We start from the raw sequence: 15,590 nt of genomic DNA, 5'->3' as shown, positions 1-15,590 counted from the left end.
TCCAGGACGCTGCCATGTGTAACCCTGGAGAAAAATCGCTGGGGCATTTAAAAAGATGGCACATTTCTCTTGGACAGATAATGGGGGCGGAGGGGGGAGGAAAAGGCTGTTGGACTGATGGTCAAGTATCATCCAATCGGGTAATGTTGGTGTAGGAAGGCTGTGTGTCACAATGGTGGATAGTGTTGGCCGATTAATGGCTGGGGCGCGGGGGTAGGTCACCGTGACAAAACTCGTTCCTGTTTTGTTACAGATGAAATCCTATCTCAGGTAGCAGGTTACAGCCAATAGAAATTGTGAGGATAAAAGCAAATTACTGCGGATGCTGGAATCTGAAACCAAAGAAATTGTGAGGAAGTTATTAGGGTTATAATTGGCTGGTTTTAGGTCATTTTATTCTTTGTGTTGAGAAGAGGGGTTTTCTGGCGTTCTATATTATTGGCCGAAGCTGATTCCATAGCGGTACTGCAATGGTTGGGCCGCAGGGCGGCAAGTTCCATGTTTTTCAAATTATATAAAGGCACCAAATTATTCATAACGAATTGGGGAAACACGTTGGGAGACCAGGCACACGTGAACAGATATACATGGGTATAAAGCTCGAAGGCACAACAGCAGAGCTGTCAGTGTCGTGCTCTGCTTGAAAGCAAAAGAGAAACTAAAGTTGGATTGCATGACACACTTCCTTTCTAGTGATATCATGCAGCAATCCCTGAAAAGCATATTACAACATTCCCCTTTCTTTTTAAAGATATCCCCCTCCCCTCCCCCCCCCACAAAGATGTACAACTATTGACAAATACATGTTCATGTTTAGTTACCATTACATCAGTTTATAAAACAGGTGAATCTATGGGTCTTTAATGTATGGAGGTCATCTGCTGGTATGCCCAGATGATGTAATGGTAATGTCTGGAGATTTCTTTTATTGATAAACAATTTTATTAAGACATTTTGGCATAGCAAACAACAACAATATAAAATAGTGTGCAAAGAACAATCAACATAGTGCAAAAAAAACAGCTCCCCTCCTACAAGGACCAGCCTAACCATCCCCCTGATCTACGTTACCCTAACGCCCCCCCCCCCCCCACTCTCCCCCGCTGACGTTAATTTTCCGTGAAGAAGTCGATAAATGGTTGCCACCTCCGGGCGAACCCTGACAGTGACCCTCTCAAAGCGAACTTAATTTTCTCCAGACCGAGAAAGCTCGCCATATCCGATAGCCAGGCCCCCGATTTCGGGGGCTTTGAGTCCCTCCACGCCAACAGAATTTGTCGCCGGGCTACCAGGGAAGCAAAGGCCAAAACATCAGCCTCTCTCTCCTCCTGTACTCCCGGGTCCTCCAAAACCCCAAAAATTGCCACCTCTGGATTCATCACCAACCTTGTTTTCATTACCCGGGACATAACGTCCGCGAATCCTTGCCAGTACCCCCTGAGTTTTGGACATGCCCAGAACATGTGGACATGGTTCGCTGGTCCTCCCGAACATCTGGCGCACCTGTCCTCCAATGCAAAAAATTTACTCATGTGGGCCACTGTCATGTGGGCCCGGTGGACGACTTTGAATTGAATCAGGCTGAGTTTAGCACATGTTGCGGTCGCGTTTACCCTACTCAACGCCTCCACCCATAGGCCCTCTTCCACCTCACCCCCGAGCTCCTCAAATGCTCTAGCAAGCTTGTTAAACATAATTTCCCCTTCAGAAATTCACACTGGCTCTTCCTAATCGACCCACATTTTTCCTCGTGAATTTTCTCTCTGTCTGACCTGTATCTGAACTCTATTGTCCTGCCCCATTCCGTATCACCTGGAACCACAAAAATCTATCGATCTTTGACTGGACAGTTCCTATCGGGCCGTGGCATCCACAACCTATTGGGGAAGATCCAATCAACATGTGTGTTTTGATTTTAAGTTGAGAAAAGATTGTATTTTTCGGGCAGGATTCTCCATTCCTGAGGCCAGGGCAGGATTCGTGGACCAGCTCTGGGTTCACTGTCTGTGTGGAGTTTGCGCATTCTCCCCGTGTATGCGTGGGTCTCACCCCCACAATCCAAAGATGTGCAGGTTAGGTGGATTGGCCACGCTAAATTGCCCCTTAAGAAAAAAGGATTTGTGGACTTTCACGTCAGCAAAACTGGAGCCGGCTGGTGGGTTGGCTGGAGCCAGGGGGTCCCTAGGGGTGGTGCACTGGGGGATACCCATAAGACGCGTGGCCCTATGTTCACAGTGGGCCGCCAGAGGCCGTGCGCTGCTGCAAGGCTGCCTTGCCAGCTGAGGCACTGGTGTTCCATGCCCGTCCACCCCGACCCCACAGTCCACCTCCTGGTCACCCCCCCGCTACTTCCCCCGTCACTGGCAGACGCCCCCGGCCAGCGGCCCGCCTGCCAGCAAACCCTGGCGATGTTGGACACTTTCCGAACCCCATCTCTGTCCCTCAGCAGCCATGGAACCAGTTTCACGATTTTTAAAAGCACAAGTGAACCTCACTGTCCGGAATTTGGCTCATTGGAGGTGGAGAGTCACAGAGACTCTAGAGAATACCTGCTCAGTGTGGTGATATGGATCACTGTAAATACACAGGAGGTTAATGTAGATACACTAGGACACTGTAAATACACAAGGGGTTAATGTAGATGCACTGGGACAAAATAAACACTAGAGGGAGCACCAGAGACATCATGACACACAGACAGTCAACCGATAGGTCAGTAAGATAGGACATGACCAATGGGCAGTCAAGACACACCCAGAGGTGACACTACCACAAGGGGGCTACCCATATAAAAGGACAGGGCACACATGCTCTTTCTTTTTCCACAGGTGACACTCAGAGAGACAGGGGCAGATCAAGGAAGCATCACACCCACCGCATGGATTAGAGCAGACAGGTTAGTTAGATCGAGTTCCTATAGTAAGATTAGCAGGAGAGTCAAACTTAAGTAGGAGAATTGTTAACTGTTCAATAAATGTGTTAAATCTATCTCCAAGTCTGAACCTTCCTTTGTCAGAGTATACATCAAGGAAGCAGCTTATGCTACGTGAAGAAGTATAAAACAATAGTCAGGTCCACTAATGATCCGCCAATGACGTTTACTGTATGTACGTTTACCGTATGTATACATTGACGCCGCTGTCGAGGCGACGGAGAATTGTGATTTGGCGGGAAATCGGGGCCCGCTGTGATTCCGGCATCGGAACCGATTCTCCGCCCAATTGCGTTTAATTATTCTGCCGTCGGCTGAAGGAGAATTCTGCCCATTATCTTTAACGTAACAATCCAAGAAAATGAGTTGACCACATGATCTATTCCCAACATAACATCAGTGACTGAGTTCAAAGTGTAATCCACCGGCTCTGAATTAATTGATGGGTTTTTAAGTCATCTGGTTTAATTTCCTTCCTGTAGAAACCACAGCAAGTTGTTGAGTAATCTCTAATATATTCTGCTTACTTATTCAACAGGCTGTATTTCAAGGAGTGTTGAGAGGAACTGGGAAGCAGAAACTGGGAGCTATCGTTAACCTAGTTGGATGCTACCTAATCGGACTTCCCATTGGAATCTCACTGATGTTTGCTGCCAAACTTGGTGCATTTGGTAGGAACATAGGAATTAGGAACAGAACTAGGCAATTCAGCCCCTTCGAGCCTGCTCCGTCATTCAATCAGATTGTAGCAGATCTCTTCCTGGTCTCAAATCCACCTTCCCACATGTTCCCCATACCCCTCTAACCCGTTAAAAAAAATATATCTATCTCCCTCTTGAAAACCATTTAATGATTCAGAATCCACCGCCCTGTGGGGCAGCGAATTCCACAAATTCACCACCCTCGGCGAGAAGCAGTTCCTCCTCATCTCAGTTCGAAATCTACCCCCCTCTCAATCTATATCTGTGACCTCTCCTTCTAGATTGCCCCACAAACATTTGGTCTACATTTACTTTATCAGTCCCTTTCAGTATTTTATACACCTCGATCAGATCCCCTCTCATCCTTCTAAACTCCAGCGAGTATAAGCCCACACTGTTTAATCTCTCCTCACCGCTTTCATCCCCGGAATCAATCTGGTGAACCTCCTCGGCTCCAATGCCACCACATCCTTCCTCAAATAAGGAGACCAAAACTGGGCACAATACTCCAGATGTGGTCTCGCCAACACCCTATACAATTGCAACAACACTCCTCTAATTTTATACTCCAGTCCTTTTGCAATACATGCTAAAATTCCACTTGCCTTTCTTATTACATGCTGTACCTGCACACCGACTTTCTGTGATTCATGGACAAAGCCACCCAGATCCCTCTGCCCAGATGCATTTTGAATCGGCTTCCCATTTAGGTAATTTGACTTTCTTATTTTTAGACCAAAATAGATGGCCTCACACTTATTCCCCCTCTGGGGTCCGACCTGAGTCTAACCAATCCTGCGTAATTTTGGGGCCAGGTTTATCAATACTCACTCTGTACCATTAGACAGGGCACCCTCCTTGCATGGGCATTTTTTCATTTGTAACCATCAACACTGGAATATTGGCTGGCGGCGAGTATCGCAACTGAGCTGGGTCAAGGGCCTTCTCCAAATTCCACACAGGCACACTTGCTACATGGGTCATTAGGAGATTGCTCAGGAATGGGATCCCTGGCTGATTTCATCACCATGGCATCCAGGGTTGCTAACACCAAATTCGGATAAATAACATCATGTGGGTTGACAGAAACCACCTGATAAAGATGAAACAGTCCATGAAGGAATAGAGGCAGAAAGAAAAGTCAACACCATTATCTCCATACTCACTGCACTGTTATTATTTTGCAGGTTTTTGGTCCGGATTGCTCATTTCCTGTGTTGTACTATTAGTTTTCTTTCTGATAGTGATTTTCAGAATCGACTGGAATGAAGCTTCTGATCAGGTAAGACCAAACCTTCTTCTTCTTTTCCCGAAGGTAGATCCGACCATCAGCACTGTGAATCCCATCACAGGTTGGGCGAGGAGTGTGTTGAGATGCATGTACATCAATGTATATAGTTGTCTGTCAGTGCACGTAGTTGTCGGTATGATCTCCGACCAGCAGGTGGCGTCAGAGATCTATCACGTGACTCGAGACACCCGCCAGTTGGTAGTAAGTCATACAAGAGGATAGTCACACTTAGAGTGGCTCCAGGAGAATTCGCTGAATTCATTTAGTAGCCATCATCTGTATTGTAGTTCGTTAGTTATCTTTCCACAGAGTTACACACCTATTTGTTCTGTGTACATCATTACAACGGTTATAACACAGAACACAACATGGTACCAGGTTTGCAGAATACTAAAAGATAACAACGGAGAAGACGGGACGAAATAGGTTGAAGAACGAAAAGAGAAGCCAAAAGAGAAAATGCTGGAAAATCTCAGCAGGTCTGGCAGCATCTGTAAGGAGAGAAAAGAGCTCACGTTTCGAGTCCAGATGACCCTTTGTCACCGAAAAGAGAAGATTCTTTCGCCAACCTGGTGAACTACGGCCATCTGCAACTCAACGTAACAAAAGACTGTGAAGTTAGCGATGGAAGGTCTGAAGGCACCTCACTAGCTTCAAGTCTCGGGTAACGTAGATGAAAATTGGCGTGTGTTCAAGCAGCAATTTAGACTCTATGTTGCAACCTTGGCCTGCAGGCACAGCCTGACAAGAGGCGGATTGCGTTGCTGCTCACAGTGGCAGATTCTCAAGCACTAGAAATATGCAATACCTACGCCTTCGACGGCAAAGACGAAAGCAAAAGCTTCGATGCAGTACCACAGCACTTTGATCGGCATTGCTCGCTGAAGAAAATGAAACATTTGAACGTGATATATTTCTTTTTTTTTAAAATAAATGTTTTATTAAAGTTTTTCCAATCAGCGTTTTTACAAAACAAAAATAGAAATACAGATAGTAATAAAAAATAACAATAAACATAGCTCAAAGCTTACAATGAAACTACTTACAAAACAGAATTAAAAAAAAAATCAGAACAAGGTAGGTTTTGTCTCCATGCCCAACTCACATTATATCAACAGTACCTCCCCCCCCCCCCCACCCCCCACCCCCCACATGAACCCCCCCTCCCCCCCAGGATGCTGCTGCTACTGACACTTACTGCTCCCCTAGAAAGTCAAGGAAAGGTTGCCACCGCCGGGAGAACCCCATCAAGGACCCTCTCAAGGCGAACTTTATTCGCTCCAGGCTGAGGAACCCCGCCATGTCGCTAACCCAGGTCTCCACACCCGGGGGATTCGAGTCCCTCCACATTAACAAGATCTGTCTCCGGGCTACCAGGGAGGCAAAGGCCAGGACGTCAGCCTCTTTCGCTTCCTGCACTCCCGGATCCTCCGACACCCAAAATATCGCTACTGTTGGACTCGCCTTCACCTGAGCGTCCAAAACCCTAGACATCACCCTCGCAAACCCCTGCCAGAATCCTTTAAGTGCCGGGCATGCCCAAAACATATGGGCATGATTCGCCGGACACCCCGCACACCTGTCCTCCACCCCAAAAAACCTACTCATTCTTGCCGCTGTTGTATGCGCCCGATGCAACACCTTAAACTGGATTAATCCGAGCCTGGCACATGATGAGGAGGAGTTCACCCTGCCCAGAGCATCGGCCCACAGGCCCTCATCCAGCTCCCCGCCCAGCTCCTCCTCCCACTTATCCTTCACCTCCCCCACTGAGGCTTCCTCTACCTCCTGCAGCTCCTGATATATGTCCGACACCTTACCCTCCCCTACCCAGACGCCAGACACCACCCTATCCTGGATCCTACGTGGGGGCAGCCACGGGAATGTCCCCACCTGTTTTCTAAGGAAGTCCCGAACCTGAAGGTACCTGAACGTATTCCCCGGGAGGAGGCCGAACCTCTCCTCCAGCGCCTGCATGCTGGGGAAAACCCGGTCTATAAACAGGTCCCCCATCCTCCTAATACCTGCCCTATACCAGCCTTGGTATCCCCCATCCAACCTACCCGGAGCAAATCTGTGGTTATTCTGTATCGGGGTCCACACCGAGGCCCCCTCCTCTCCCCTGTGTCTCCTCCACTGCCCCCAGATCCTCAGTGCCGCCGTCACCACCGGACTAGTGGTGTATCGCACCGGTGAGAACGGCAGCGGAGCCGTAACAAGTGCCCCTAGACTGGTGCCTCTACACGACGCCGCTTCCAACCGCCCCCACGCCGCCCCCTCCTCCATCATCCATTTCCTGATCATGGCCACATTGGCCGCCCAGTAATAACTGCAGAAGTTCGGCAGAGCCGGTACCCCCCCGCCAGGGAAAGCGGGAGCACATCCCATCTTTTAAACTCTCCCTCCATCTGCTCCACGAGCCGGGTTAAGTTGAGCCTGTGCAGGGCATCCCAGTTCCTGGCCACTTGTATCCCCAAGTACCGAAAGCTCCTCTCCACTATCCTGAGCGGGAGCTCCCTCAGTCTCTCCTCCTGGCATCTAACGTGGACCACGAACAGCTCACTCTTCCCCACGTTCAACTTGTACCCCGAGAACCTCCCAAAGTCCCCTAGGATCCGCATGACCTCCCCCATCCCCTCCAACGGGTCCGAAATATACAACAGCAGGTCATCCGCGTAGAGGGAGACCCGGTGCTCCTCCCCTCCGCGCACCAGCCCCCTCCAATCCCCCGAAGTCCTGAGCGCAATGGCCAACGGGGACAGGGGACACCCCTGCCTCGTCCCCCGGTGCAGCCTGAGATATTCCGACCTTAGCCGGTTTGTGGACACACTCGCCACAGGGGCCTCATACAGCAGCTTGACCCACCCTATAAATCCCACCCCAAATCCAAACCTGCCTAGCGCCTCCCACAGTTACTCCCACTCCACCCTGTCAAAGGCCTTCTCCGCGTCCATCGCAGCCACCACCTCCACCTCCCCCCCCCCCGCTTCCGAGGGCATCATGATAATATTCAGGAGCCTCCTCACGTTTGTGTTCAGCTGCCTGCCCTTAACTAAACCCGTTTGGTACTCCCCAATCACTCCCGGGACACAGTCCACTATTCTGGTGGCCAGAATATTTGCCAACAGCTTGGCATCCACGTTTAGGAGCGATATCGGCCTGTAGGACCCACACTGAAGTGGATTCTTCTCCTTCTTCAGGATGAGTGAGATCAATGCCTGCGACATTGTCGGAGGGAGGATCCCTTTCTCCGTTGCCTCATTGAAGGTTCTCATCAGGAGCGGGCTCAGCAGCTCCGAGAACTTCTTATAGAATTCTACGGGGAAGCTATCCGGGCCCGGGGCCTTGCCCGTCTGCATGCCTGCCAGCCCCCTGACTACCTCCTCCAACCCAATTGGGGCCCTCAGTCCCTGCACCCGCTCTGCTTCCACCCTTGAGAACCTCAACCGGTCCATGAACCGCCTCATCCCTTCCCCCTCCCCGGGGGGGTCCGACTCGTATAACCTTCCGTAGACTCCCTGAAGACTTCATTGACCCTCTCTGGGCTCAGCACCATGTTGCCTTCCCTGTCCCGCACTCCACCAATCTCTCTGGCCGCCTCCCTCCTGCGCAACTGGTGCGCCAGCATCCTGCTCGCCTTCTCCCCATACTCATAAACCGCCCCTTCGCTTTCCTCAGCTGCACCTCCGCCTTCCCCGTGGACAGCAGGTCAAACTCTGCCTGTAATTTCCGGCGCTCGTTCAACAGCCCCCCCTCTGGGGCCTCCGCGTACCTCCTATCTACCCTGAGTATCTCTCCCACCAGTCTTTCCCTCTCCGCCTGCTCCTTCTCTCTATGGGACCTAATGGAGGTTAACTCTCCCCTCATGACCGCCTTCAGAGCCTCCCAAACCACTGCCACCATCACCTCTCCTGTGTCATTCGCCCCCACATAGTTCTCAATACTCCTCCTTATCCGCCCGCACACCTCTTCGTCCGCCAGCAGCCCCACATCCCCCAGAGAGGGCGCTGACCCCGTTCCGCCCCCAGTCGCAGGTCCACCCAGTGCGGGGCATGGTCCGAGACCGCAATGGCCGAGTATTCAACCCCCTCTACCCTCGGGATTAACGCCCTACTCAACACAAAGAAGTCTATTCGCGAATAAACTTTATGGACATGGGAGAAAAAGGAAAACTCCTTCGTCCTTGGCCGCGTAAACCTCCAGGGGTCCAGTCCCCCCATCTGGCCCATGAACTCCCACAAGGCCCTGGCCGCCGCCGGCCTCTTTCCCGACCTGGACTTGGAATGATCCAAGTTCGGATCCAAGACCGTATTAACGTCCCCTCCCATTATCAGGTGACTTATCTCCAAGTCCGGGATCCTACCCTGCACGCGCCTCATAAAGTCCGCATCATCCCAGTTCGGGGCATATACATTCACTAACACCACCCGAGCCCCCTGCAGCTTGCCACTCACCATTATATACCTGCCCCCCTTGTCCGCCACGATACTCCCCGTCTCAAACGCCACTCGTTTACTGAGCAAAATGGCCACCCCTCTGGTCTGGGAGCCTCACCCCGAGTGAAACACCTGTCCCACCCATCCTTTCCTCAGCCTCGTCTGGTCCGCGAGCTTTAAGTGCGTCTCTTGCAACATGGCCACGTCCACCTTCAACCCCTTCAAATGCGAGAACACGCGGGACCGCTTGACCGGCCCATTTAGGCCCCTCACGTTCCACGTGATCAGCCTGGTCGGGGGGGTTAATCACCCACCCCATCCCGCCGACTAGCCATCTCCCTTTTCCGGCCAGCCACGTGCGCCCGCCTCCCTCCTCCAGCTCTCGCCCCGGCGCCTCACCTGGCTCCCCTTCAGTCAGCAAAGCAGCACTCCTTCCCCCCCACCCCCCTCCCCCGCCAAGCATCCGCTTAGCTCTGGTTTCCCCCCCATTGTGCTTCCGTGAGTCAGCTCACCCATGCTGACCCTGGCCGCTCCCGCCTCTATATCCCAACCCTTAACTTGTTGCCTCCTTCGGGCCACCCTCCCCCCTCCCCCGCAGGGTAGAGGGGCAAGCGCCATCTGGGACCTCCCCTGCGCCGGACAGCCCGTCCTGGGCGTTTCCCGCCCCCTAGCACCGAACACCTGGAAAACAAAACACCTGGAAAACAAGCAGAACAAACAACAAACCCCCAACCAAACTCGGGCAGACATGCCCATAAACTTATGCTTTACCCGCCGTCCTCCCCTCGGTCCCTCCCCACCCGCACATTTCACCCCCATACAACAGTCCCTTAGTTCAGGTCCGGCTTCTCCTGCCTGATGAATGACCACGCCTCGTCGGGGTATCAAAATAGTGGTGCCTGTCCTGGTATGTTACCCACAGTCTCGCCGGGTGCAGGAGCCCAAACTTCACCCCTTTACCGTGGAGGACCGCCTTCGCCCGGTTAAAACCTGCACGCCTCCTCGCCAGCTCAGCTCCCAGGTCCTGGTAAATTCGGATCTCGCCATTCTCCCACTTACTGCTCCGCTCTTTCTTCGCCCACCGCAGGACTCGCTCCCGGTCTGCCAAGTGCTGAAACCGTATCACCATCGCTCTCGGTGGCTCGTTTACTCTCGGCTTTCTGCCGAGAACTCTGTGCGCCCCATCCAGCTCCACGGGCCACGGGAAGGCCCCCACGCCCATCAGCGTGCCCAGCATTGTGGCCACGTACGCGCTCGCATCCGCCCTCTCTGCCCTTTCAGGAAGGCCAAGGATCCGCAGATTGTGGCTCCGAGATCTGCACTCCAGGTTATCCAGCCTCTCCTGCCATCTCTTATGGAGCGCCTCGTGTGCCTCCACTTTCACCGCCAGGCCCAGGATCTCGGGCGGGATCCTCCATAATCGGCGCGATGTCCGCCGACTGGCGCCAAAAAACGGCGCTAATCAGTCCAGCATCGCGCCGCCCCAAAGGTGCGGAATTCTCCACATCTTGAGGGGCCGAGCCCTTACCTTGAGGGGCTAGGCCCGCGCCGGACTGATTTCCACCCCGCCAGCTGGCGGGAAAGGCCTTTGGTGCCCCGCCAGCTGGCGCGGAAATGACTTTGCCAGGCGGCGCATGTGCGGGAGCATCAGCGGCCGCTCACGGCATCCCCACGTATGCGCAGTGGAAGGGGTCTCTTCCGCCTCCGCCATAGTGGAGGCCATGGCGAAGGTGGAAGGAAAAGAGTGCCCCCACGGCACAGGCCCGCCCGAGGATCGGTGGGCCCCGATCGCGGGCCAGGCCACCGTGGGGGCACCCCCCGGGGCCAGATCGCCCCGCGCCCCCCCCAGGACCCCGGAGCCGCGCCGCCGTGTCCCGCCGTCCCAAAGGTGGTTCAATCCACGCCGGCTGGCGTGGGTTGACAGCGGCGGGACTTCGGCCCATCGTGGACCGGAGAATCGCCGGGGGATTCCCGCCTACCGACGCGGCGCGATTCCTGCCCCCGCCGAATCACCAGTGGCGGAGAATTCGCGGCACGGCGGGGGCGGGATTCACGCCGGCCCCCGCCAATTCTCCGACCCGGTGGGGGGGGTCGGAGAATCGCGCCCCTTGTCCTCGTTCTCCGCCACCTTCCTCCTCACCTCCTTGATCTCCCTCTCCTGCGCCTTTTGGATCACCACAATTCTTTCCATGGAGGCCAGCATCTCCGTTTTCAGCTCCATGAAGCAGTTTTTAAGGAGCTCCTGCTGTTCTCTGGCCCACTGGGCCCACACCTCCCGATCACTTTGCCAGCGTGTAAAAGACTGAAAATCAAACCAAAAATGGTCTGCAGAACACTGCGACTGAAGGACTATAATGGTCACCAAATCACAACGTTAGGAGCACGTGAGCGCACAATATCTGTCAAGGAAAGAACGAGCATGGTCACATTTTCCGTTGCGGAGACAGAGCGCGAATCATTCATCGGAGTGGAAGTGTGTGAAGAGCTTGGGCTCGTTAAGAAGGCGAACACTGCAGAAAGCATGGCATCCCGCCGACATGCATCCGGACAATCCGTCATGAAGGACTTTCCAGAGATATTTCAAGGCTTTGGGACTCTGCTATTACGAACCACGCCAAGGTGTACAGCAGGGTAATGAAAAGAGAAAGGCCATTCTGCCGATGCAACGTCCCGCAGGTAAGAAAGGCATCTTCCGCATACTAGGGATCATCAACTTCGTTGGCAGGTTTATTCCCAACCAGGCCTCCAAAATGTTCCGACTACGAGACTCGATAAAAAAGGACGGAGCGTTTCAATGGTCTCCCAAACATGAGCAGGAGTGGCAAACATTGCATATCTCGCTGATGACAGCGCCTTCTTCGACCGGCGAAAAAGATTTTGACCGATGTGTCCCAGGGTGGCCTCGGAGTGGTAGTGCTGCAGCAGGGCGCAGGCGACAGCTGGCTGCCCGTGGCATACGCGTCCAAAGCGATGTCCGAAACGGAGCGCGGGCATACGCAAATTGAAAAAGAACGCCTTGGGTTAGTCGCGGGTTTGGAAAAATTCCATGATTGCGCGGATGATTTTCCGAAGTTTCTGATGGAGTCTGACCACAGGCCGCTTGTATCCATTGTCCGGAAGAATTTGTGCCATATGCCCCCGAGAATCCAGCGTATGACGATGAAGCTCCAGCCTACGATTTTGACCTCATCTATACACCAGGCAAGCACCTTACTGTCGCTGACACGCTTTCCCGGGCAACGGGCATCAAAACGGGTACATCTGGTTGATGAGCATGTGCAACTACATGCCAATCTCATCGCTGCGTCGCTTCCAGTCTGGGAAGTCGCGCCTCATAAAGGCAGAAACAGCCAAGGATGTAGTGCTACAAAAGGTAATCAAATGTCTCCGAGAGGGATGGCCCAAGCGTTCCTGCTCGGGTTACTACAATGTGCGGTCAGAATTGAGTGAGGTGAATGGCCTTCTATGGCGACAGCACGGGATTGCGATTCCGCGTTCCTTGAGGTCGCTCCTGTTCAAGAAACCCCATGAAGGGAACCTGGGCAGTGGGCACTGGGGCTGGTTTATCACTGGGGCTTTTAAAGCAGACCCAGGGCAGGCCAGCAGCGCGGGTTCAATTCCCGTACCGGCCTCCCCGAACAGGCGCCGGAATGTGGCGACTAGGGGCTTTTCACAGTAACTTCATTTGAAGCCGACTCGTGACAATAAGCGATTTTCATTTCATTTCAAATGCAAGCGCAGGGCCAGGGATACAATCTGTTGGCCAGGCATCACCCAAGGCATTGCAGGCATGGCCCATCGCTGTGACACGTGGCAGAAATCCCACTGCAAACAAGGCAAAGGCCCGATGCACCCGGGTGAAATCATCGCAAGTATGTGGCAGGAGGCGGGCATGCATCGTTTCCACTTCAATGGGAAAGTCTACCTTTCAGTTATTGACTACTTCCCGAATTACCCTGAGGTAGCACAGTTGGCGAACCCGGCTGCTTGGTGTGTCATACAACATGCTCAAGAGATTTGTGCCCGGCACGGCATACCAAGCGTTGTTATGTCGGGCAATGGTCACATTTTCAAAAATTATGAGTGGACTGAATTTGCCTGTTACTATGATTTTAGGCACATCGCCTCACCAAGTCCTCTGTATCCCCAGTAAAATGGGAAGACAGAAAAGAGTGTGCACATTGTAAAACAGTTGCTCAAAAGGCAATTGATACCAAGGAAGACATCTATCTGGCGCTTCTAAGCTTTTGTTCGGCGCCACTTGTCATTGGACTATCAGCAGCACAGCTACTAATGAATAGACATCTGCAAACGACCCTGGGATGGATACCCCGCACCCTCGCGGCTAAATCGCGGCCAGCGGGAAGGCGGAGAATCCACGTTCCCGTAAGAAATCGGGACCGGTACCGCTTAACCGAATCTGCGGGCACCGAGAAGCAACGTACTCGGCCGAAGTCCCGACGGCATGGACCTGATGTGGTCCAGCTGGTCGGGATACCCGCGTGGCGGCTGCGGACTTAGCTATCCCCAGCAGACACTGTCAGGATCAAGACACCTGATGGTGGGTGGTCTGCCCCGGCTGTCATCGTTCGGCAGGCCGCGCCCAGATCCTGTGTGCTAAAAATGTCTGCCGGCACCGTTGTTCACAGAAATCGGAGGGCACTGCGGAAAATCATACGGCCACCACCAATTCCCCCTCCACTTCCACCTGTTGACGTGTCACCTCCAGACATCACAAACCACGATTCCACCAGTCGTGCCTCCCACACACCTATCAAGACACCGGCATCCCCTCCGCCACCTCTCCGGCGGTCATCGAGGATCATTCAGAAACCCCAGAGACTGGACTTATGAATAGATTTTTTTAACTGTATTTCTGTCCACTGTATATACCAGTCATTCTTAACACTGTCAGCCATAGCTCCCGTTGCCACATTAGACAGGCACATACACATGTATATATATACAAAAAAGGGAGAGATGTCATGATATGCAGACACACAACCAATGGGTCATCAGAATAGGATACAACCTATGGGTAATCAGGACACCCAGAGGTGGCATTACCACAAGGGGGCACTACACGACCATTATAAAAAGGATAAGGCACACAGGCTCTGCCTCTTCCACTGGCAGAAACCTAGAGAGCAAGACAGGGTTGATTAACAGCAACATCACACCCTCGCACGTGGTCTAGCGCAAGCTTGTATAGTTAGCAGAGTAGATTGAGGTACTAGAGTCAGATTAGTAGAGTATCAAACTCATTTCGGAGCATTGTTAATCGCTCAATAAATACGTTGAACTTATCTCAGAGTCTGGAGCATCCTTCAGCACAGCCTACATCAAGTAGCAGCTTATGAAGTAACATAACACAACATGCCACTGCTGGCCGATTCCACCCTCACCTCCTGATGTCTGACTTTCCACAGATATGCGAATCATTCCTGATGTCTGCCTCCCCATCCGCAATGTCTAACCAACCCCGTGTCTGCCTCCGCACGGCCCCCCGTGTCTGCCACCGCCCCCAATGTCCGACTCCTCCCTAATGTCCGAACCTCAGACTTCCCCACGCCTGACTTCGCCCTCCCTCCATGGTGTCCGACTGTGCCCCCACCCCACTGATCTCCATCCCCCACCTTCCATTCACTGACCTGGGATACGACCCTCTTTCCCGGCTTGCTATTTTCAACAGGACATTTAAACCCACCTGCGTTTCTGCGGCGAGCGCCAGGAAACGGTGGCACGCCCACCGTCCCCCCGCTTCTTTCACACGTCACCGCTGGCACTGGGAACGCACTTTGCCTCTTGGGTCTCACCCGGCCTGAGTGACCGGGTGCAGCTCTGGACAGAGTGTGGACGTTTGGTGATTCGGGAAATTCGAAATATTTTTCTCAAAATCGGTTGTATTTGTGTTTAACATTTAACTGCAAGTATTGTTTAACTTGAAAGCCTCAACCAGGGGCCCAAGCTTGGACTGGTCTCTGCTGTACCCGGGCTCAGCTGGTCCTGTTGTCCAGAACCGAGAAATGCAGACACTTCCCGTGGGACCAGCACTGAGCGCAACTTCCATTTCAACACACCCTGTGGATCGAGGACTGGAGCGGAAAATGTGTCTGAATCTGGTGACAGGACGAAGTTCGGTGACAAGTTGGTTCGGCAAGGAGGGAGGGTGGTGATGAGGGAGGGCGGTGAGGAGGGAGGGCGGTGAGGAGGGAGGGCGGTGAGGGGGG

General features: G+C 52.9%; 1 protein-coding gene across 1 annotated transcript in view; it reads left to right on the top strand.

Moving 5' to 3' along the window:
* Positions 1–12,629, top strand: part of LOC140387125 (multidrug and toxin extrusion protein 1-like) — a 67,375-nt gene extending 54,746 nt beyond the window's left edge. The window contains exons 14-16 of the mRNA XM_072470137.1: positions 3,471–3,603; positions 4,863–4,915; positions 12,456–12,629. Coding sequence (XP_072326238.1) covers positions 3,471–3,603; positions 4,863–4,915; positions 12,456–12,629 — 360 coding nt within the window. The remainder of the gene's footprint in view (positions 1–3,470; positions 3,604–4,862; positions 4,916–12,455) is intronic.
* Positions 12,630–15,590: the final 2,961 nt, after the last annotated feature.

Source organism: Scyliorhinus torazame, chromosome 12 (genome assembly GCF_047496885.1).
Source record: "Scyliorhinus torazame isolate Kashiwa2021f chromosome 12, sScyTor2.1, whole genome shotgun sequence".
NCBI lineage: Eukaryota > Metazoa > Chordata > Chondrichthyes > Carcharhiniformes > Scyliorhinidae > Scyliorhinus > Scyliorhinus torazame.
The sequence above is the reverse complement of the archived record's forward strand: the minus strand, read 5'-3'. Positions and strand labels throughout refer to the sequence as shown.